Source organism: Antechinus flavipes, chromosome 5, assembly GCF_016432865.1.
Source record: "Antechinus flavipes isolate AdamAnt ecotype Samford, QLD, Australia chromosome 5, AdamAnt_v2, whole genome shotgun sequence".
NCBI lineage: Eukaryota > Metazoa > Chordata > Mammalia > Dasyuromorphia > Dasyuridae > Antechinus > Antechinus flavipes.
The window spans coordinates 42325558-42351649 of NC_067402.1; the positions used below are offsets into that span (position 1 = coordinate 42325558).

At 34.8% G+C, this 26092-nt stretch overlaps 1 protein-coding gene across 3 annotated transcripts in view; it reads right to left on the reverse strand.

The window, feature by feature from the left end:
- Positions 1-26092, reverse strand: part of ULK4 (unc-51 like kinase 4) — a 627233-nt gene that overhangs the window by 332178 nt on the left and 268963 nt on the right. For all 3 annotated transcript variants that reach the window (XM_051961226.1, XM_051961225.1, XM_051961224.1), the window contains exon 30: positions 20850-20942. In XM_051961226.1, the coding sequence (XP_051817186.1) occupies positions 20850-20942 (93 nt within the window). The remainder of the gene's footprint in view (positions 1-20849; positions 20943-26092) is intronic.

Here is a 26092-nt window from a genome sequence, read left to right on the forward strand (position 1 = left end):
GACAATTTTGGGTTAAGTGACTTGCCCAGGGTCACACAGCTAAGAAGTGGTAAGTGTGCCTGAGGCTAGATTTGAACTCAAGTCCTCCTGACTTCAGGGCTAGTTCTCTATTCACTACATTAACTTAGCTGCCCCTACTCTATACATTAAAAAAAAAAAAAATTTTTTTTTCAAGGTATCTGCAGATACAAAACCATCATCATCTAAAATGTGTCAAATTTAAAAGTACTCATGTACCTATCTTATGGCAGGTTACTATTGACACTGAGGAAATTTTACAACTAAATCTGAGATCAAAAAATTAGGGGAAAAATCCATTTACTGAAGAAATATACTTAGCAATTATTCCCATGAATTGTCTGTGACTTACTTAGGGTAACTAAGTGATCTCTCAACATAAATATCATGTTTAGAAAACTCTCCTCAAGCACCAGAGGTTAATTGTTGACAAACTTTATCTCCATGTGTCACAAATATGGAGAAACAAATCCCAAAGGCAAAGTTTTTCATTTCGACTTCATCCAACTTCTAAATCTTTCCCTTTCTAAGTTCTACAATGTTGCTTAACTTATGTCTAGAAAACCCACAGTTTAAGAGTTGTCATGAATGGTACAGATCAAAGTCTGGCAAACTGTGTCCCCCTGAGGATTCCAAAGCATTTCCTAAAGGCAATTTTGTTGTTGGAGCTTAAGAACAAACTTTACTCTTTGATGTTTGGGCCAGAATGAGACTGTATATTTTTTCAACACCAGGATCTAATGTGTGTGTATCACATTAACAATGTTTCAACAAAATTGAGAGAGTAGCTATTCAAAGATCGCTATCAACTTAAAAGTCATTTTACTCTTAAAAAAAAAAAAAGCTAGATTATTTTATGGTTCTGTGTAAGCATTGAGGAATTAAATTATTTTATAGGAAAAGAAATGTTGAGCCATCCTGGATTTCAAAGTTTCCCATAGTCAAATCTTTCTCCTCAAAGGAAACAAGACATATAATCATAAAACCATCTAATTTTAGAACCAAAAAGCTCCATAAATATCTAGTCCAATCCCCTCATTTTAAATATGAAGAAACAAGGGTTCCCAGAAAATAACTGGCTTCCTCAAGGTACCTTCCCAAGATTCAATTTTAGCTGATATTATATAAATATTAAATTGTTCCAGGACTACAGTAATTACCACTATGTATATAAGGAATGCATACTCTGCTTAAGCAAAGTACATTAAAATTTTTATGAGTCTCTTCTCATAATATCCCTATAAAGTATTATCTTCACTGCCCTCTTTGCAGATGAAGAAATGTTAAGAGAGACTAGAGTTATTTAACTCCGGTTTCAAAGACCACACATTAAGTTCATAAGAGAATCTGGATTAGAATGTACAGATCCTAAGTTTCTGGTTTGTATTTAGTTTAGAGACATTTATTTATCTCAGAAGTCAGGAATCTGAGCTTTTTTTCCTAAATTGCTATGAAATGTTAGGGGAAATTATTTAACCCTATCCTCTGCATCCTTATATACGTGTGTGTGTGTGTATATATATATATATATATATATATATATATATATATATATATATACACATACATATGTGTGTGTGAGTTTAATTCTTTTTAAAATCAATGTGAAAACAAAAATGAAGATACTGCAAAACACTCAGAAACCTTGCAAATGAGCAGAGTTGAGCATTCCCAATGGATGAGTCAATTTCCTCTATGTATTTTTTAAAATTTTTTTGACTTTTTAAAAAGTCAATTCTTTCTAAAACGTACCATCTACAATTTTGTCTCATTTACAATAGTTTACTGAACAATTTATTCCTTTCAAAATTTTAGCACAATGTCTGGCAAATAGTAGGTACTTAATAAGTGTGTGCTGAATGACTGATGTCTCTTGATGACTCATTCTTACAAATCTCAGTTATGAAAATACATTCCATTTAAATAAGGTATTATAACTCAAAAGACATTTTCACACATAAATATGCACATTCACATACACAAACACATATGTATGTGGGTATGTAGAGAGAGAGACAGAAAGAGAGAAGGAGGGAGGAAGAGAGAGGAGGAGAGAGAATTAATCCTCACAACCCTGTGAAATAATTTGAGGAAGTGTTGGTTCCATTTTATAGATGAGGAAAATGGGAATGAGTGACTTGCTCAAAGTCAAGAAGATAACGAACAATGGAGCTAGGATGTATGTCAAATAAATTGCTCTTTTCACTAAGCTATATTTATTGCTGATTTTTATTAGTTCATAGGTATGAAGGAGAGAGAGAACATTTGTATATCAAATAAGTACAATATAGAATTGCTTCAAATACAGGAGAATGCATATTCCTGGAGGTCAGGGCCATTTGTGTTTTTGTCTTTGAATCACTAGTTCTCCACAAGGCCTTACAAAATTGAATTGAATTGAATGTTGATGATGTGTGAAAAAGCTACACGTATACTCTCAGGGGACATTATTCTCATCCCTATTTTCCCTGTCTGTTCTCCTCTCTCCAACTACCTTATAAACATTGAATACAGTTGGTATGTCTTTAAATGCATGCACCTTTCTCCCCACACATGCCCCATAGGCAAATCTTTAACATAACTGTTGTCTTCCAAGGCTAATCACACACTCACACACACACACACACACACACACACACACACACACACACACAGTATAGACATGTGTGAACGTGCACACCTATAGGTATATAGTAAAGCTCAGCTCTTTATATTGCTTAGCTTAATTTTTCTCTAGGCTAATTCAACAGTACAGTTAACATTAAAGAGTTACTGAAATGTAAATCTTTCAAAATGATGTGGTTTTCCTATTTGGAAATTCCAGCATAATGAATTTTCCCATTATTATGTCAGTAGCCAGTCTTACTTAAGATAATTTTAAAAGAACAATTTTTTTTTTTGATTGGACAGATCTCCTTGTTTTCTGGCTCCTTTCCTCTTGCTTACAACTATAACTCTATCTCCCTCATCCTCAAAAAACCCTCATTTGGACCCTCCATCCTCACTATCATCCTATATCTCTCCTGATCACTGTGGATAGCCTTGAAGAATCCTCCAATCTATAAAACTGAAGGTGTTGTTTGTAAAGTTATCAATGATATTTAACTGCCAAGTCTATCCCTGACCCCTCACTCTCTCTCACTCCCCCACGTCTAATCTACTACCAAGGCCTTCTGTTTACACCCTTGCATACCTGTCTAATACAGCTCCTTCTCTCATCTGATATTTCCCATGCCCAGGGGCAGGTCTTCATCCACCCAGATTTGGACTGTTGCTATAGCCTGCTGATGAGCCAGCCGGCTTCACGGCTCTCCCTGGTCCAATCCTAAAACACAGGTCTTAGGGGATAAGCCCCAGTGGCCCATTCACACGTCCAGAATCCAAAACAGCAACCTCTGTTTGGCCTTCAAAGTCCTTCCTAACCGGGACTCCTCCATTTCACCTTTTCAGCTTTCTTTTATTCTCTCCCATGTACCCTTGGATACAATGACCCCAGTCCCTTTTTAGCCCCCCAAATAAAACATTCTTATATCTTGGTTCTGGGCATCTTTTCTCTATGTCCACCATGCCTGGGAGGCTTTTCTTTCTCATCTCTGCCTCCCAGCTTCCCTGGCTTTTCAAGCCCAGTGAAAATCCCATTTTCAATAGGAAGCCTTTCTCAAACTTTCTCTTAATTCTAGAACCTTCCCTCTGTTAATTATTTTCTAGTCATCCTGTATATAGTTTCATTACATATAATTGTTTGTTTGTCTTCCCTGTTGGACTATGAGCTACTTAAGGGTAGAGACCATCTTTGTCTCTCTTTATATCCCCAAATGAAAAATAATTCACTGTTCACTACAACTATTATTCATTATTCAAGTCTATTAACAGTTGTTAATTATTGGACCAACTCTATTAGAAAAATGGTGTTTTTACAAGTCACTTAAAATGATAATGAAAATTTTAACATTGCTGTCCATAGTTAATGTATACAACTAACAAACTTTGTTTTCACAATATGTGCATGCTTTCTGAAAAACTTTATTTTTATCACTAAAAAAATTCTATAAATTGCACAGAATATACAAAAATACTGACATTATTCATTCAAATGAGAAAGATTCTGGGTATCAATAGGACTGCTAAGATTTTATTAAGAGGAAAATCACAGAATCTCAGAATTGGAAACAAGGTCAAAAATCATCCAGACCAATTTAAACCTGAACTAGAATATTCTCTACATCATGTGTAACAAGAGGTTATTCAATTAAGGACCTCCAGTGATGACTAGGGAGTAAATGGCTCCTATTTTAGGTAGCCCTAAAGAGAGATGCTAAATTCAGATACCATTTTCTCTTCTAAGATACTTAACTGATAAATAAGTCAAATTAGTTTGAAGCAGTTTTAATTAGATTATGACAAGTAACAAAATTTACTTCATAAATCATTTTATTAGTTGTTAGAATGGCAAAGGTTGCCACTTAATCACTTGAATAATTAATATTTGTTCAAATATTAGAAACTAGTCACCTTTCCTTTTATTTAGATAGGCTAAGACCAAAAAATGACCTTGCCAAAAATTGCAATGGATCCCAAAATGTTTTTAGGTATTTATTCGTGTCTAATTCTGACTTTAAATTCTTTCTTCTATTTCCATTAAGCCAGTATTTTGTTTCAACAAAATAGCAACATGTGAGATTTTCTGCATAATCATAGAACCTTGCAACTGAAAGGGAACTTAGTGCTCACTTAATACAAGCTCTTAACCAATACAAATCTATATGAATTACTTACAGAAAATGCCCTATATATTATTTTGCTCTTGCTTCAATTTTTTGGGGAACAGAATGTTTACCACTTATTAAGATAGCCCACCTCATAGTTAGGTAACTGTTACTAATAGATACTTCTCTTTGATCATCTACCATCATCACTCACTGCCAACAAATATTTAAAGAGCATCTACTCTGCCCAGGGTGCTACTGTTCCCAAGCATGCTTCCCAGCAATTTTCCATTTAAAAAAAATCACATAAAGCATACAATACTTGGGAATCTACTGCCAAATTTCATACAAAAGCTATATAAATACAATCCCAAACACTCTTTAAACAAATGAAAACAGGTGTAAATAACTGAAGAAATAATAGTTGCTCATGAGTAAGCTGAGGCAATACAATAAAAATAACAATACAACTGAAATTAATTTACTTTTTCATTGATACACAATCAGACTACCAAAGGATCACTTTATAAGGTTGGGAAAAGTAATAAAATTCATCTGGAAGAATGATATCTTTGATCTGGAAGATCAATCTGGAAGATATCTGGAAGAATATCAAAGGAATTAATGAAAAAAAAAAATGAGGAGACATAATATTACCAGATTTCAAATTATACTACAGAGTGGATATTATCCTCAAAGCATTTTGGGACTGGGTGAGAAATGAAAAGCTATATCAGGGCAAGTGATTCAATATACAACATACAGAACAAGCAAGCATAGCAGCCAAATATCTCAAATATTCATTATCTTTTTTGTGAGACAATTGGGAGACTCATTACTTAAAAAAAAAAAAAAAAAGAACTTCTGGGAAAACTAGAAAGAAGTCTGGCAGAAACTAGGTACAGACAAATATCTCATACCACAAATGAAGATAAGTTTCAAACAGCTACAGGACTTAGACATCAAAGGAGATATAAACAAATTAGAGGAACAAGGTTTACAGATAAGGGGGGAGATAAAGCAGATTCAGAAGGCAAAGGGAACAATTTTGATTACATAAAAAACGTTTTTCAAAAACAAAAACAATGCAATTAAAATTAGAAGAGAAGCAGTTAGCCTTTTCCTATCTGTATCCCTGTTGAGTTGAATGTGTGTCTATATTAAGCTCTCTTTTGAACAGTTTAGATGAAGTGAAGTTCAGGTAAAGTCCCTTGTTTCCTCCATATTTGCATCTGGTTTTAATTACACAACCCAGTAGCACATCTTAATAAGTTCTCCTATCTCTTGTCAATTTTCGCTTTCTTCTCCCCACTTTTTTTTACATCTTCAAAATGTAACAAACTATTCTTACTCTTTTTCCATTGACTCTTCAGGGTCCATGTGACAATAGGATTCTAAAAGAACTTTTAACATCTTTTCTCTTCATTAGATTTTTTAACAGTTTTTCCTTATGAAATCCCTTCTGATTGTTCACTCTTTAATTCTCCATTGCTCTCTTGACTTTGATATTTATATTTCAAGGTTCTTTTTCAGCTCCAATTTTTCTTGAGGAATATTTGAAAATTCTTTATTTTCCTGAAGATCCATTTTCTAAATTTCAATGTTAGATGGCACACAGTTGTATTGAGCAAAGTTGTAGACTTCAGGTGTCCTCAAACTATGGCCCGTGGGCCAGGTGTGGCAGCTGAGGATGTTTATTCCTCTCATCCAGGACTATGAAGTTTCTTTATTTAAAGGCCCACAAAACAAAGTTTTTGTTTTTACTATAGTCTGGCCCTCCAACAGTTTGAGGAACAGTGAACTGGCCCCCTATTTTAAAAGTTTGAGGACCCCTGTTATAGATATTTGTCTTTTAGAATATCTCTTTACATTTTTTTTTTTTGCTCTTTTTAAGTGATAACTTCTAAATCATCTTTGAAGAAAAGACTATCTCACCTAAGGTAAAAACTATAGTCCACTCACAGGCCCACTTTCACTCTAATTGGCACAAAAGTTTTGTTTTTTGACCAGAGTTGGTTCATCTCTTTTTTTGATAAATTGTTGCACACTTGACCTCCACGCCTAGCACTGATTTGACTGGATAAGGGCCAAGCAAAACTGATGTGAAGGACACCAATCAACTCTGCTCAGAACTTCTGAGCTCAAGAGATCGATCAGATACTCTTTTTTTGATTATTGCTGGAATAGTTACAGGAGAAACTAGGCTATTCTCCTTCCTCATAAAATTTGGAAAATATTGGCTTGCGCTCAATTTGGACTTGACATCTTTAGGACAAACTAGATAACATATTTATATAGTTCTTTAAACTTTATACAATTCTCTCCTCACAATTCTGTGAGGTAGAAAATGAAAATATTGTTATCAATTAAAAGAGATGGAAACTGAAGTTCAGAGAGGAAGTAGGAGTCACAAATCTAAGTGTTAGAACTCAGATCCAACTCCTGAGCTCTCCTGAATTCAAGTTCTTTACAATTTACCATATTACTCTGTGTGGGGAGGTGCGGGGTGGTGGAGGGGAGTAGAGAGTGTATGTATGTGTATGTGTGTGGTATCAAGGCCCCTGATTTCACAGCTAACAGGAAATTCCCAATGGAAAAAAAAAATCTCTGCCAATATAGATGGGAAACTGTTCTGCAATCGATAATCTGAGAGAATTACCTGGAGTACCAAAAGGTTAAATGATTAGCTCAGGATCACATAGCCAGTATGTACCACAAAAAAGGAACTCAATCTAGATTTCATTGACTTTCCCCACTGACAAAAACAGAAGAGAAAGCTAGAGCAGGAGAGCGAGACAGACAGACAAAGAGAAAGGGGAGAGAGGGAGAGAGAGAAAAAGAGACAGAAAGAGAAATGGGGGGAGGGCAGGGGGAAAGGGAAGAAGGGAGGGAAGAAAGAATGAAGGAAGAGAGGGAGAAGAAGAGAGAGGAGAGAGAGGGAGGAAGGAAGATATTGATCAGAGAGAAGGGTGAGGACCAAGAAACAATGATGGACAAGAAAAGCCTGCTATTTTCTGTTCTTTGATATGAAATCTGGCTGGTCATCATAAGCAGTGGTAATCATACTCTAGGACCACCATCCAAATTAGGAGACTAGTTTATATAGGAGAGTCAATTTAACAGTTGCAACAAGTAATCAATCTAAACCAACAATACACTAACTGGTATGCATATTCTTTTTCTGATTAAAAAAAAAAGTCTAATAGGAAACCAGATTAAGATCAGAAAAAATTTCCTGGTGGGAATACAGAATCAGAACCAGAGTTAGACTGCCAGACATGAACCTTCCCATGATGATCAGTGAGAGCTCTCAACTACCAGAGATTAGAGAGTATGAACAATGCTGCCTAAGTTTTGCCCCAAATTAGATTTTTTTTTAAAAGATCAAAGCTTCCTTTTCAGCATCTATGACAAGATTACTTGTAGCCCAGAACTCTCTGGTAATCTTAAGGGCTTCTGATCGTTCCAATTTAGGAGAATATGGCTCTGTCGATCAACAAGCATTTTATAAACATCCATTATATACCAAACTCTATCCTAGGCAAAATGTTAAAGAGCACTTGCCCCTGAGAAGCTTACATTCTATTCAGGGAGATGACATGTACAGAAATAGTTATATGCAAGACACATTAACTGTAACTGGAAATGGGGAGGCACAAACAAGTGAAGGGACCAGGAAAGATGCTTCAACTGTATCTTTAAGAATATTAAACAGCTGAAGGTGAGGAAAAAGGAGTGGATTCAAGGGCCGAGAACCAGAGCAAAGGAGGGGAGATGGGAGATAGAGGGTGTAATTGTTCTCTCAATAATTCTACTATAGTATGGAAATTTCTATAAAATTCTATAAAAATAAAGCCACACAATGGAGATATTTTGAAGTCTTAGCAATGCCAGTTACTACTTCTCATTACAGATTAATATATTTATGGCCAACAAATACATTCAGGTATCTGTTCTCTGAGAGGATTAAAGTTTGACATGAGCCTGAGAATAAGGTCTCTTCACCCAAGTACATCACACAAGAAACCAGCCCTCAAATATCCGTAATAATATCCATAAACTATAATCAAAAGCACATGTGGATTATAATGACTTCAAAATACCATAGAAGGGACATTATTAATCTTTTTATATAGAATGTTTTTTCTTTGGCAGTCTGGAAAAATATATGGACTCTTTAGAGTAATGTTTTTACCTACATAAAATAAAATACATGGGATTACCAAGGAAACAATTTATATCAAAATATAATTATCAAGACATACCAAAAAAAACCTTCACAGTCTCAAGATTGAAAACCTTTGCTCTTGAAAAACATAGGCAATCTCAATACGTGGCATGCTTAAAATCACAGGACATTATTTATAGTGACAATTATTGTGATAAGCAAATTCTGAATAATTATAAGCAAATAAAGGCGATGGAGAATATATTTCTTTTAAATAATGGTTAAAGAACTCTGCAAAATCATATATCATTTCTAGGTTATTCACTACAATTTACTGTAGGCATCATAGGAAATGAGTGAAAGGACAAAAAAAAATCTATTCATATATTACATTTTTAGACTATTCTGCCTGAACAAATACAACTCCTGTATTAAATTTAATTAATTATCAGACAAAACATAAAATATCTAATTATGTTGTTCTTGCAGCAAAATAGACCCAGCAGGTAAAATCAGATCCACTTTTTGCTGTTCCAATCTTTATTTCTAGTCTGAGTTCAGGAGTTCAGTTCCTCTAACAATTTCTTAAACAAGTACAATCTCTCAAAAATAATTAAAAAGGGAGAACATTCAATCCAAATACAATTTTTCAATTGTCCAGAGATTAATTTCATTAGCTCATGATTTCTTTTCTTGTTATATTCCACTTTAATCACCAATCTCAATATAGTACAGAGTAAATTATTTTAATTAACATTCAACATGTTTATGACCAAGACTTGCCCTACCATAAACTTATTATAAACTGCTTTAGCAAGCCACTCTATCCCACTATTTAATTTGTGACACAGTTTAATGCTTATAGAAGTGATATAATCACTTCACCATTGCCTTACGAAAGTATAGTAAGTTTCTTCCTAGATTATGTTGACTGGATCTTCAGGATGCAAGCTTAGGCGATCCACAGCCAAACAGTATGGGTTCACTAACCTGTGTATTGTGTTTAGGGATGGCAAAAAAGGATAAATGGCAAAAAGGAAAGACCACTGAATTTAGAATCAAAAGATATGTGTTCAAATTCCAACTCTACTACTTCCTACTGACAAATTATTTAATCTTTCATGGACATCAGCTTCTTCATTTGTCAAAAGAAGTGGTTGGACTAGATGATTTCTGAGGTCCTCTCTGACTCCTGTAAACCAGCCTTTAAGTGATTTTAAAAGGTTACAGCTTCACCCTCAACTTGATGGCTATTCATTTTCTTTTATTACAGAAAGGACTGGATGTGATTCTGAAGATGTGGTCTGCTTAAAACCTCTTATGTCTATTCCATGTGTTTCAAATTTTCAAAACAAATTGTATCATTACAGATACATGAATTATAGATAAAATGTAATAACAGTGGAATATGCAATTTTAAAGAAAAAGTTAATTTGTTGTCATCACAGGTTCTAAGCATATTAAGGAGTAACATTAAGATTAACACAGTTGACATGCATTAAAATATATCTATTTTTGAATGTAATAGGAATTTTTTTAAGTTCATCATTAAACATAATACTGATGGGAATCTGAGGGAGAATGATGTGAGAGGCAGTGTTGATACTATGTGGTTCTAGCCCCGTAGCCAGAACTGTGATTAGGGAAAGCATATGATAAGGAAACAATGACCACAATGGATATTCTCTCTATGTTAAAAAGCTTTTTGTTCCATGTAGCCTGCATTTTATGAATATTGTGCTGGTGTCATCTATTAAAAACATTATTCTTAAGTTTTTATATATCAATGTTATATCTGAACAGCTGTGAACAGTGGTTGCTTGTGAGGATGATCTGGTTCCAGTAGAGTTATTAGTTGAGTTCTCAATTATATATTTTGAAGGTTATATTTATACTATGGGAATTTTCCATCTGTTTATAAAAGAGAATAGAATCTAATGTAAAAATTCTAGCCATTAGGTTAAAAAATTCTTAGGTATTCAGTAAGTGCTAAATGTTTGTAGCCCATAGTGACATGCAATTTCAATCATTTCTTGGAATAACTTTTATGGATCCCCAAATCCAAGGTCCTTTGGTCAATAAACATTTATTAAGCATCTATTATGTGCCAGGTACCCTTTTAAGAAGTCTGCTATTTCTTGAAGTGATGTTCTGATCTTGAATCACCAGCCTAAACAATTCCATTTACACAAATAAATCCAGTGATTTATTTTGCCAATTCTTTATGACCATGTTGACAGTTAACATACAATAATTTGATTCTGCTCTTGGATCTTAACTATATCATATCCCCCATCCAGAGGTAAACCACCTTTGACTGCAACTGATAAATCGAATGGTGTATGCTTTTTCTCAATATATACTAATGCTCTGTGAACTGATTTCTGCTTTTCCAGAAGTTATTTCCATAGATTTCTTACCTGCCTATCAAGTGTTCTGAAAATGTCAATCAATTCTCTTTTTCCTTTTTTGATGAAGTATTAATCTTTCTATAACCGACTTCAAGTGATAAGCTTGGTTAGTATCATGCAGGTTTTGGCCAAGCTACTTTCCAAATCTGTCATGGTACATTTTATAGCTCCAAAAGGAAGCACTAAAAGTGGCATTTCTTAGACATCAGTGGTTTTTAAATGTGTTCTTGTTGAGATGTGATTTCAGGATGTTCATAAATCTGCCATGGATATCTTTTTTATGACTATGTTCAATGTTGTTGCAAATTATTTCTCAGTATAGCCTTCATTGTTAGGTCAATTTGGCCTCTGCAATCAAGTTCAAAGCTTCCAGGTTCTTCCCTTAATTATTTAAGATGGACAAAATCCATGACATTTTAATATCAATGGAGAAAGATTCCATGAAATAGAAGATCTGTTTAATGTGTTTTGGTTATACTCACATAATAATAATGATGATGATGATTAATACTTGAATAGTGTTTATTCTGTGCCAGGTACTGGTACTTTACAATAACTATCTCATTTGATCCCACAACAACGCTAGGAAGTGGATAACTTATTATCTTTGATATTATCCTTGTGTAGAGATTAAAAATGTTTTTGATATGACTCCCTCAAATTTGGAAACCATACTTACTTAATTCTATTTGGAAAAATAATAATGCAGTTAAAGTAGGCAGAATCACAAGGAACATGTATTGTCTTCCTGAACGACAACATAATTTACATAAATCATCTCAATAGTATGCTGTTGCTGGCATATTTGAATTATCGAATAATTTTTTATGTAGACACCAAAAATTCTATTTTATTTATTTGTAGAATATAGATAATCCCTAACTGCAGAACTAAGTTAAACATAGCATATTAAAGTGAAATAAGTTGGTTTTTTGTGTCTCTGCACTGTCCAGCATACTCTTTTATTTCTTTCTTCTTATGCAAACTATCTACAGATTTTTTTGATGGATACAATCTATGCTTTGAATTAAAGACCAAAAACATATAATTGACCTTGTTGGAGAGGTCACTGGTAAGCAATAAGTATGTGATGTTTTGTGTTAATGACGATGAGAATAGACTTGTGCTTTGGAGGAAAGTGGTAGTGTGTTTTTGCTAACAGAGTCATGTGCATTTGAACTAATAATTGTTCTAATAATTGAACTAATAATAATTATAAAGTACTTGTGTGGATAATCATGGATTTTACAGAATTTTCCCACTTTAGAATATTACATGGGAAATTGTTTGAAATAACTGTGTGTTATTCATCGCATTAATGACATCTAAGTTTTCTGTTTTGTATTTGATTCACTTTTTGTTTTCATTGCATTGAAATTCTTTGTGACTATACAAAAAAAACTGAAAAAATTTCAAATTCTCCCTGTTTGGGGATGGTCTCTCCTCTGATTTCTTTGCTTCTCAGACCCAAGTAATAAGAATTTTGATTGATACTGAATTGTTGATTTGGTTCTATGTTGTTTTGACTCCTTGTATCATAAATCTTATTTTATTTTCAACTGTTGATTAAAAGCACCTAGAATTTCTGATAGATGTTTGTTTTCTTGATTCCTTTCTACATGCACAATTTCTGTCATTTCATGTAACAACCTCTCTTAACCCCAAATCCAGAGTTCTTTAGCCAGCAAACATTTGTTAAGCACTTAATATATACCAGGTACCGTGTTAAATGCCGATAAGTGGCTGTGATTTCTTCAGATGATGTTCTGATCCTTTACAGCCATACTAAACTTGTCCCTTTGCACAAATATATCTCTACGACAAACACTTACTTTTGTTAATTCTTTGTGAATATGTTGTTGACAGTTAACATACAAGTAACTCTTTCATTATACTCTTACAATTTATTTTTGTTGGGCAATATTGGATTCAATTTGGGCAATACTGAATTCAAATTTTCTACTGTGAATATCAGCTGAATATTATTGTAGTTTTTTAAAGCCTTTCTTCAGGTACTTCTGCCTTGATGGTGTCTGATACTGATTCTACAAGTACTCCTTGGTATTGCCAACATTACTCTTATGATTCATACCATAACACTGATCATCACATATTCTGGTGTACATTTAGACATGTTTCTAAATTTTCAACAAATATTATGGGAAAACTTGTTCCTAATGGTTTTGAGAAAGTGCTAATTTATTTAATGACTATATTTCGGAATGGTTGGTCTAATTAGAGTCATATTATCAAACTAAAAAACCTTTTTGAAATTAGAGAGTCTGTATGACCCAAATCACATGAGTTATTAGTACTTCTTTTTCATTTGTATGATAATTAGGCATAATTTCTTGTGCATTATGGCTTGTTGTGAAACAAAATACTAAGGAATGCCATTACATTATTAACATCCTCCATGTTAAGCTCCTCATCGTGATGTTTCTGAATAGGGCTACCTTGCAACCTTAGCTGCCCTATTTCCAGAAGGGAGGAGTATTACAACTCTAGCTGTATTACACTGTATTACTGCTCATCTTATCAGTGGTATCTTCAGAATCCAGTTTGCCAGTTGCTTTGACATTATAACCAACATTATACTGTAACGTGTGTTGTGGTTATTGTTGTTATTTGTTCCTCATTCTTGAAGAGGACCAAAATGGCATCACTATGTGAGGGTCAATGTAGAGTGTATTCCAGCTGTGGCTGATCATACCATAGGAGCTCAAAAGATTATACTACAGGTCGGGCACCCAAAAATCCACCTGACCATTGGGAGGGAGAAGTGTCTAAAGTTGTGCACCTCACATTTCTTTTAAGCTACAGCAATTCTGCTTTGCTCACAGATTTGCTGGCACAGGATTATAACCAAGTGTGGTTTCCCAATTTTTTCCTTTTGATTAAATCTATTTTAACTTTAACTTTGTCCGACATAATTATTATCCCTGTTTGTGGTGTTCTTTTTCTTTAAAATATAATATATGTAGATGGTTCTCTCTGGGTGAAAGCAGGTTTCTCAGGGAGGTTTTCTGGAGGCAGCCTTAGTTGCAGTTGAACGTAATAATCACCCAGCCAGCTGGTAAAAATGCAGACGTTTATTTTCTCCTTCCAAAATAGCCCAGTTAGTTGAGGCCTATCTCTCTGCTTGGTTCTAAGAGCTCTTGCAGTTTTGTCCTTTGCTTCTGCCTCTGCTTTCTTCAGCCTCCAGAGCCAGCACCAAATTGAATCTGTCTTGCCTCTGAGAGAGGGCTTCTGGCTCTCAATCTCCCAGAATGCTCCTCTCCTACCCCAGTCAATGTTCTGAAATAAATAAAACTCCTCACTCAGAGAGGGCTTCTGGCTGAACTCACTTGACGCTCCCTCTCAATCTAAATTCAGCTGAACTCCCAACTGAGTCCTCTTCTTATATATCATCTCCCAAAGGTTGACTCCTCCTTCTGGAGGCACACCTAAGGGAGATGTAAATTCACAAAGTTACAAAGTTTACTTTGTGAATCTCCCATATTTGTGAACTCCAATGAGTAAAGGTGTGAACACAAGCATTGTATCAATTAGTTCTACTTAGTACCTTGTTTCTTCTGGCCCATAACATCTCCTTATAGGATCAGATCAATCATACTGAATCATGCTCAATCAGATAATTATTGTCTCTATCAACTCTAATGACTTAACAGTTTGTAAAGATTCCAACACCTGTTTTTTTCTGTTTTTTTTTTAATTAAAGCTTTTATTAAAGCTTTTTATTTCTCAAAACATATGTGTAGACAATTCTTCAACATTAGCCCTTGCAAAATCCTGTGTTCCAAACCCCCAATTCCCTCTACTTGACCTACTCCTGGCAAATAGTCCAATATATGTTAAATCCAATATACACACACATACTTATACAGTTATCTTACTGCACAAGAAAAAAAGAAGCAAAATAAAATGCAAGCAGACAACAAGAGAGAGAGTGAGAATGCTAGGTTGTGTTTCACACTCTGTTCCCACAGTTCTCTCTCTAGGTGTAGATGACTCTTCATCACTGAATAAGTGGAACTGGTTTGAATCATCTCATTGTTGAAGAGAGTCACGTCCATCAGAATTGGTCATGGTGTAGGCTTGTTGTTGCCGTGTCCTGAGACGATTCCAATGGAAGTGATTCTGGCACGACCCTGGGAGACTTCCCAGGCATATAACGGCGAGGTTGGTGCAAGGGCTCTGGAGAGCTTCCGTTTGGTAGGCAGTCTGATACTTTTTCTCCCCCACAGCTTCCTCTGAATCCTCCTAAGCACTGAGCTAGCTCTGGCCATGTGTGCATGTGTCAAGCTGTCAAGGGAAGTGAACTCCCATCCACAGCCTTCAGAACTTCTCCATCTGCTATAACTGACGGCTCCTCACAGAGATGGTGAGAGGCTGGCTGGTGTTAACTATCAGGAAAATTAGTCCAAGTGGCAGAGAACAGATCCATACTTTTTTACATCTCAGCCTTAGAGGCTGCCTTAAGTGAGCACAAAGTCATGTATCAATTCTCCCTCTGCTTGTATCTTGGCTTTTAACCTTTCCAAGTTACAGAACTCACCATCGTGCAGTAGGTGACTTTGTTGTGTTGTTTCTTGTTGTGATACGGGAGTCACCTGTCGTGGCTGCTGGAGGTCTGACTCAGACCTGTAGAATGGATCTCTTCATGTGAGCGGATGATGATGACACAAGGAGACTGAGAGGCACTTGTGTTATCCAACCTCCCACCTCTTCCCTCTGCCTCCAGTTTATCTCATTCCCAGGCCGCGACACCTGTGTCAGCAAAGGCTGCCCCGCAGCTCCTTCAGACGCTATGACCCACAGCTGTGGAGGCTCTCAGAGGACTGACCTGCCCCTTCACCCAGGCCTGGTCCTTAACAGTTTCTCCTTGGAGGTGTCTGACCATGCTGCTGAAAACATCACTCTGAGGAGCATGGAGGCAAGCACACAGTCTGGCTCTCCATGGTGACTGAGAACATGCGCTTAGCCAAAATCATGCAAACATGCCATCGTGGAATGAGAAAGCATGGGCGTTATTTGAGACAAGAAAGATACGTGGATGTTCACAATCTTAATACTAATTAAAGGTTAGATTGGTATTTTGTGCTATAGTTATTTATGAATGGCATTTGTATCTATCCAAATATAAGGACCCTAAGGATGAGGACATCTCAAAACATTGTGCCATACTTGATGTTTAATAGTGTTGCTTAATAATTGTTTTGGGGAATGAATGTTTCTTAATTATAAAACCATTTTTTAAAGCTAATTGTTAATTAGCTTTGTATAGTTGGAGAAGAATTTAAATGCAAGTAATAAAAATTACAAATAATTATTTCTATCAAATAAAAATAGCCATAAGATAAGGACATGTCATAATTTATGCTTAGAATTTTGCATCTTTGGGTAGGAGATATACAATTGTATTGTTTTGTTTGTTGTCGTAATAAATAAAAATAAAATACTAAATGTATTTCACTAAATACTGAATAATTGTAATAATCATAGAAGTCAATTATTATGCTCAAGTAAATATGAATCTAGTAAATTTTGCATTACAGACTTTATTTTTACTTTAAAATGTGAAAGCATCTTGAATCCACATGAAGACTAATTTAGACTATAATTAGGAAGAAAAAAAGTCATGTGGTTTTAGAACTGAAAAAGGATCTTAGAGATCATTTTAATCAATGAAAAAAAGCTTATACCCAAATTTGTATGTGACCTGACCTAGGTCAAATGCCAAGATTAGAGATCAATCTAATCTGCGCCACACTTTTCTGTTGTCTCTAAAATAAAAATACAACCTTCACCTTTTCTAAACATTTTTTTAGATAAATAGGGAGATGTGAAATAATGGCCAAAGAAGCAACATTACAAGGTCATCTAGAAAATTTAACTGTTAATAAGAGGAGGTAGAACAAGGTTATCAATGCAACAATATGCATAGAAGGGACCTAATCATTTAGTTCCTTTCTACCCCTGTAGACTTATCTCTCCTTTGTTTACTAGATAAAAACTCCATCCATGTTTTATTTTGTTCCCTGTGGCTGATATTCTCGGATTTAATCCTTTCTTTTGACAAGGATGTCAATTCTTCCCTCTAACAACAACCTTCTCTAATAAGTAAATAGGTATTAAGAGGCAGCCACTGAAGATAAAAAATGTCCAAGTAAAAGTCATTTCTCTCTCAAAGGAAATTTTTGATTATTACTCTTAGTCTCTCTACTTTTCCCAAGAAAGGTAAATGTCAATTCCTTACAAAGTATGCATTATTTTAACATACTGAAATTTGATTGTTTTCAATACTGGTCCAACATCCATTCAACTATGAAGTTGAATGGTTAAGTAGGCAAAGTGTGAGAGTATGAGCCAGGAAGACTAGTGTTCCAGACTATAAATTACATTGTAGATGCCAAACCACATTCATTGGTAGAGGAAGATTTCATACCATGAGTTTCCCATATCAGTGAAATGATGGGCATAGATTTTTTAAAGTATACATATAGCTTTAAGAATATATCTGTGATTTTTAAATTTATTTTTATATTATTTTAATATAATTTTATCTTTCCCAATTACATGTAAAGATAGTTTTCAATATCCATTTGTATGAAGTTTTGAATTCCTAATTTTTCTTCCTTCCTTTCTCTCTTTCCCCTTCCCCTAGATGACAAGCAATCTGACACAAGTTCTACATGTACAGTTCTATTAAACATATTTTCACATCAATCATACTGTGAAAGAGGGAAAATAATAAAATGGAAAAAAACACAAAGAAAAAAAAACATAAAAAACTGAAAAAAGTATACTTCAGTATGCATTCAGCCTCTGGTTTTTTCTCTGGATGCAAATAGCATTTTCCATCACAAGTCTTTTGAGATTGTTCAATTATTGTATTGTTGAGAAGAGTTAAGTTTATCATAGTTGATCACTGCACAATATTGCTATGTACAATGATCTACTTACTCTGCTCACTTCCCTCAGCGTCAGTTCATGTAAGTCTTTCCAGGTTTCTCCAAAATCCTCCTGCTGATTTTTTATAACACAATAGCATTCCATGATATAGACCACAATTTGTTCAGTCATTATCCAACTGATGAGAATTCCCTCAATCTCTTTTTCTTTGTTTCCAAAAGAAGAGCTACTATGATTTTTTTGGTACAAAAAAGCCTTTTCCTTTTTTTAATGATCTCTTTGGGACACAGATTTAGCAGTGCCTTTTTTTTAAAGCCTACAACAAAAGGAGAGACAACTAGGTAGCCTGATAGACATAGCATGATGTCTGGAGTCCAAAAGAACCAAGTTCAAATCTTTGATGCGTGCCTGTGTGTACATACACACACACACTCACACACACACACTCACACACACATTCACACATGCTCACACTCACTTTTAAAAAATTCAGGTTTTCCTTACCTATTGACTCGATCTCCTAAAATAAAGGAACCTCTTCTGAAGGGACAAGGTCTGACCAGGAGGGCACAGGAACAAGCCTTGCCGCCGGCACAGACCAGCTCCTGGTTTCCGTCACCCATGTCCAGGCCCCCGTGCTGACTCCAGTCCACAGGACCTCCTCTGCCAGGCCGGGTGCCCGGCACCTCTACCCCAGCCACTGAAGCACCGCTTTTTTGTGCACTGTCTTCGCCCACCATAAGGTGAGTCCCCTGAGGGCAGGGAACGTCCTTCCTTCTGCTCTTAGTTAGATTCCCGCTGCACTGCACAGCCCTGATCCTGGCACAGAGCAAACTCTTAATTAAAGTCTGTTGGCTGACTGACTGATTTAACCTTTTGTTAGCTCCAGACCAGTTACTAAGAGGAGATTCTGTGGTGAGAATTCCCTGCACTAATAAAATGACAGGTCTAGACCAAAAGAGTTTCTGTGTGTGCTGTGGGAGCCTATGTAGAGATGAATGTTCACTTTACCTTTTGGAGGAAAGAAAGGGGAGGGAGAAAGAGGTGCTCCTTCTAAAGATCTACTCCAATGTCTCAACTCAGGAATGAATGGATGAATGAGCATTTATTAAGCACCTACTATTTATATAAATTTAAATACAAGTTATGGTATATGAATGTTATGGAATATTATTGTTCTGGAAGAGACAATCAGCAGGAGGATTTCAGAGAGGCCTGGAGAGACTGACATGAACTGATGCTGAGGGAAATGAGGGGAACCAGGAGATCAACAAGGCAGCAACAAGGTTAGGTGATGATCAATTCTAATGGAAGTGGTTCTCTTCAACAATGAGATAATTCAAACTAGTTTCAATTGTTCAGTGATGAAAAGAGCTATCTACAGCAAGAGAGAAGACTGTGGGAACTAAGTGTGGACCGCAACATAGCATTCTCACTTTCTCTATTGTTACTTGCTTGCATTTTGTTTTCTTTCTCATTTTTTCTTTTCCTTCCTTCTTAATCTGATTTTTCTTGTGCAGCATGAAAATTTTGGAAATATGTATAGAAGAAATGCACATATTTAACATATTGGATTACTTGCTGTCTGGGGAAGGGGATGGAGGGATGGAGGAAGGGAGGTAGAAGAATTTTAAACACAAGATTTTGCAATGTTAAAAACTATCTTTGCATGTATTTTGAAAATAAAAAGCTTTTTAAAAAAATAAAATAAATGTGAGAGATAATGAGAGCTCTAGAAGTCAGAAGGAAATTGTGGTGTACACTGGTGAAACCTAAAGGATAGTGAGTTTCACAACAATTCCTGGAAATGTTCTCAAAAGCATTTTTAAGGAATAGTTCCATAGAAATGGAAATGATGATGACTAAGAATTTCATTACTTGCAGGTAACAACATAATTTTTTATATGGAACTGGAGAAGAGATCCTTGGTCTTCAGTGCTTCTAATGAAGAATTGTAGAGATTACATCTCTTCTCTACTGAGAGAGGCCTGTGTAGGCAAGAACAAATATGTTTTTTCCTCTTCCTTTTGAGCTTGTGAACCATTTGGGGCATACAAAGCACCTGTCACTGCTCTCACATGAAATTCTGTTTTTCCCATGGTCTAGTCAAGTACTACTGTTCCATCAGCAGATAAATGCTAAAGCTGAGAGCCACCTCAAGTTAAGAACTGGAGAGTATTCTTACCTCATGTGAAAGCTAGTTGAACCCTTCTCAAACCAGCAATCACCAACATAAGTTACCTCAATCAAAGAGTGGCAAGGAATATAACATGAGTCCACTATAAAGGCTACAAAAATATTCAATAGCATTTGGTACATTATTTGACCCTTCAGAAATCAATGGTAATTTTTAAAGAACCTACCATTTTGAAAGCTATATGCACTTCTTCCCTATATTTGGCAAATACAAGTATAAGACAAAAATATAAAAGTAGGAGCTAAAGTAGCCTAAATGATAGCTATTACAAAGCATGAAACATGAAAAATTATTACTTTTACTGTTCCAACATCAGACTTCAGAACCATATCATTTTTAGTAGCACACAAAGCTTTCACTTTATAGATGAGCAAGTCAATAAAAGAAAAATGCTAACAATTTCTGCTGGAAAAGGATATTTAAAGCTGCAGTACCTGGTAAAAGCTGGATTATGTTCAGTCATAGCTACTAGCAATTTCAGAGCATAGGCTGGTACTGGATCAGGTTCCATAAGGACATGTTCATACCTTGAATAAAAAAAAAATTTAATGCACTTTAACATGCAAAAGTTTAAAATTATAAGAAATAGCAAAACGTCCATTAGATATAAAATTTAAAAGATGAGAAGTTTTTCCAAAAAAACAAGAATGTAAAAGAATTATCATCTAAATATCAGTATTCCTAATACTGAAGGGCTACTGAAAGCTAAATCTTTAAGAGTTCAGTTTCTTGGTAACCTATCCATCCAAAGCCACCATCAAGAATCTGGAATCAACAACAAAAGACAAAGAACCTCTTCAAATACATGCCTTCAAGTTAATACATCTTATTCATAAGTTGTTAAAATCAATGGGCTTTTAATTTATGCATAATTTCAATAGTCTGATTATTTTATTTTCAAGATAACTACACATAAGTAGCAAATTAGAAGGATGAGGGCAAATTATTACTATGGACAAGAGTTAATAACCACAAGCATTGACAGTTGACCGCCTAATAGCAACAGAAGAGATTGGGGGAAGAGGGGAATCTATAAAATCACACACAGAAAAATTCTAAAAGCTGAGGAATCTGAAAAAATTTCAGATAGACAGCCATTACCTATACATATCAGTAAATTATGAAGACATCATTGCATTATAGCATTCTATAATAATAAGCAATAAGAGAAAATTGAATTTCTTGAAAAATGAGAAAACATTGAAAATCCACACAATGCAAAAATCCATATTACTAATTAATACTGAAAGACCATGACTCAAATGATTCTGAAGAAAAAAAGGAGCACACTTAGAATAGAATTTTGAAAAATTGTTTTTAAGTTTAATAAGAGAAATCCAATTTAGAGATTATCCAAAAAAAGATGGCATTTGCAATAACTATACTGAATGAATACATTTTCATAAAACACGAACATAATAAAATAATTTCAAGTCCTAAGCAAGACAATAGAAACTGTAGTTATTGGTGTTGTAAGATCAAGGAAGAAAAGATGGAACTCTTTAGAACTAGTCTAAGGAGGCATTAAACACCACTAAAGCATAAATGATTTGAGAAAGCTATAAAGAACTGTGAAAAGCATTGGAAGATTGCATCAGTATCTAATGGGTACAACACAGTGGCTAACATGGAAAGTATGTCAATTAAAAGGAGATAGAGAAGGAGAGAGAGAGAGAGAGAGAGAGAGAGAGAGAAAGGAATGGAGGGAGGGAAGAGGAGAGAAAGGGAGGAAGAAGGGAGGGAAAGGGAGAAAGAAGGGAGGGAGAGAAGGGAGAGAAGGAAGGAGGAGGATAAGAGAAGAGAGAGAGGGAGGGGGAAAGGTAAGAGAGGGGAGAAGGAGGGAAGGAGAGAAACAAAGAAAGAAACAAAAGAAGACAACTTATGGAATGGAAGTGGAAAGTCTATCAAATTATTGATCCCCTTAATCAATAACTGGAAGTAAAAGCTGAAATGTTAAGGCAATAGAGAGAGTCAAAGCAATGCTAAGAATAAATTTTAAATTTCAATATACTTTTTTAACTGCTATAGAGGCTCAAAAAGTAATTAGAGGAAAAAGAACCCTTTAATTAGGAAGATGTGGAAAATATATTGTTATAAGAAGTCTAACATAATAAAAATGCAAAAAACCAAATCCAAAAGAAAAAGTTTGCATTAATGTAAAGAACAAAGGAAACGTTATGTCAAAAAAGGCAGCTGAATCTCTAACATCTGACCAGAAAGTACCAGGTCAAAAGAAACTCCTTAATTATTGACTCAAATGCTTTCTGGTGGTTTACCAGGTACTAGCAAAGCACTTTACCAACTTCCTTCTGTGCATATTTGACCCCATCTTTCCTAAGAGAAAGCACCATTTTCCTGTGGCTAAACAATGAGAAAACAGTCACCCCCTCCAAAATAAAAGTCAATATTCAGTCTGAGTGTTTTATACAAGCATTCGGTTTATACTATTCAAAACAAATCTATAAGCAAGAAAACAACATATTGACTGAGGAATAAAGAAAGTGAGCTAGAGTGTCTCAGAAGAATAAAGGGCAGCTCATTTATGACACAGTCATTGATTACTAACCAAGCTGTCCAAAAATGCTGTCCTATTTACATGGCCTTTACAATGGCAGGCTTTGCTTCAGTCCACATTCACACTTGTTCATGTACTTTCCAATATGTAAAACAGAACCAAATACAAGAGAATGCTAAAGAATCTGATGTCCATGCAAAAAACTATTCTTTTCTTTCTTTTATTTTTTCTTTTTTCTTTCTTTCTTTCTCTTTCTTTCTTTCTTTCTTTCTTTCTTTCTTTCTTTCTTTCTTTCTTTCTTTCTTTCTTTCTTTCTTTTTTCTTTCTTTCTTTCTTTCTTTCTTTCTCTCTCTCTCTCTCTTTCTTTCTTTCTTTCTTTCTTTCTTTCTTTCTTTCTAATTTTTATTTTTAAATGATTTTTTATTGACAGAACCCATGCCAGGGTAATTTTTTACAACATTATCCCTTGCACTCACTTCTGTTCAGATTTTTCCCCTCCCTCCCTCCACTCGCTCCTCTAGATGGCAAGCAGTCCTATACATGTTAAATAGGTTATTGTAGCATCAAAAGAAGTAGAAGTAGTAGTAGTAGTAGTAGTAGTAGTAGTAGTAGTAGTAGTAGTAGTAGAAGAAGAAGAAGAAGTAGAAGTAATAGAAGAAAAAGTAAAAGAAGTAGAAGCAGAAGTAGTAGTAAAAGAAGCAGAAATAGTAGTAGCAATAGTAGTAGTAGTAGTAGTAATAGTAGTAATAGAAGAAGTAGAAGTAGTAGAAGAAAAAGCAAAAGAAGTAGAAGCAGAAGTAGTAGAAGTAGTAGTAAAAGAAGCAGAAATAGTAGTAGTAATAGTAGTAATAGAAGAAGAAGAAGTAGAAGTAGTAGAAGAAAAAGCAAAAGAAGTAGAAGCAGTAGTAGTAAAAGAAGCAGAAGTAGTAGAAGAAGAAAAAGAAGAAGAAGAAGAAGAAGAGGAAGAAGAAGAGGAAAAAGAAATAGTGGAAGAAGAAGAAGTGGAAGAAGTACAAAACCATGTGATATACATAAACTATGTGATACACATAGGATGTGATAACTATATATAAAAGATAATGAAAATGATTCAAAGAAGACTGAAGATGATGGATCAAAAAGGCAGGAATAAAATCAAGAAAGCATGGTGTCATAAAAGGCCAAAGGGAAGAGAATGTCCACGTCAAGAGGACAAGGATTAAAAATACATAACAGGGAATGGACAGAACCCAAAGGAAATGTGGTCAATTTAAGGTCGGATTTCTGCTTCCCAGAGCCCCCAATACCTGGAAGCCAACTTCCCAGCATGGATCCTTTCCAAAGAAATTCTTTATTTCACCACTAGTGATTCTCTTAGAATAAGTAACCAAGATAGTGCTCAGCACACAGAAGGGCCTCAACAGATTACAATTTTCATTCAGCTATTCTATCCTCACTACTATAGAATACTATTGGGAGGATTGAGTTTAGTTCTGAAATAAAAAAAAAAATGGTTAAAAAAAATTGAAGAGGACAATTATAATATTTTAAAAGGAGGACCAGAAGGGAGATGATTATCAATTCAAGATATTGTAGGAATCGTATCATTTAAGAGCTAATAAGAAACACTTAGAGGTCATAATAGCAGTCTCTTTATATTATAGGAAACTGAGGCTCTGAGAGTGAAATGAAATCTAATGCTCAAATAGAATCTCAGCACAGTAAGCATGAAAACAACAGTTTAGATCAAATCCTTAAGAAAAATAAAAAAGCCAGGCTAATTGTTGACAAAAGTTGACAAAAATCATGAAACAGCACTCAGAAAGGCAGAAGGTACAATATATTGTACAGGTTAAAAAAAAAATGCTAACGTTGACATCAAAAGTTCAGAGTTCAAATACTGGGTCTGCCGTTCTGACTTGTGTGGTCTAAGAATAATATTTTAACTCTCTAAGACCCAATTTCCTCACTTGTTTAAATCAAGAGGTTGAGATGTCCTCTAAGATCTTTTTCAGCATTAAATCTAATACTCTATGATCATCATAAGGCTATCAAACAAGAAAACAAAAGAAATGAAATTAAAAGAGAAAAGAAAAAACAATGACCTCCCAAAAGAGTCAGAAATACTTTTAAAAAGAGCTAAATTTATAACTGCTATAAAAAAATTTAAAACATCATTGATACTTTAAAAATAATAGAAGTGGAGCAGATAGGTGGCACAGTGGATAGAGCACCAGCCCTGAAGTCAGGAGGACTTGAGTTCAAATGTGGTCTCAGACATTCAGTGCTTCTAGCTGTGTGACCCTGGGCAAGTCACTTAACCCTAACTGCCTCAGCAAAAACAAACAAATAAATAATAGAGGTAATCCTTATAGAATTTTTTAAAAAATTGAATGGAAATTGACTAACAACACAAATCCACATCACAGACAAATTACAGACACAAATGAAACCAGAGAAACTAATGGGCATAGAAAATAGATCAGGGAAATCCTTTAGCAAGAATAACATAAGACAAAAGAAAAAAAACAACAATATGGAAAACTTAGTCAAGGAAATTAAAGATTTTTTTTTAAACTAGAAACAGTATCAGCATGGATTTGAGCCTGGAACATAGCAGCTTATTTATTATGTCAAAGTGATTGTCAAAAAAAGACCAGCTGCATCTGTGATGGATTCTTAAATTTTCAAAATAAAAACCGAAGTTTATAAATTTCAAAAATGAGAATGAGAATATTCAGAATGTCTTTGGAAGTATTCCTCAGAATTTGGAGAAAAGATGGACTTAGGAAAAAAATTTTACACAAAGCTAAGATAAAGTGAGCTATCATTACAGGTATAATGCCAGGATAAACATTTTTTTTTTCCTTTGCAAGTAAAAAGGAGATATTTCAAGACATCCTGGATCCAATATGAATTTCTCAACAAAGCTCTACAACTATAAAGATCATTATATAATTTGAGAGGGCTCTGAAAGCAGATGAAAGAGATATAAAATAAAAGTAAATTTGAATGTTAACAAAGTACAAGATTAAGAATAAACAATAAATTATATCACATTTGATAAGAACTCAAAAACACAAATTTAGAATTTCACAAAAGATGTCCACTGCTAAGATATAGAAGTATGATTGGGGGTGGGAAAGGGCTACCCCAATACTTATAATCACAATCGTAGGAGGG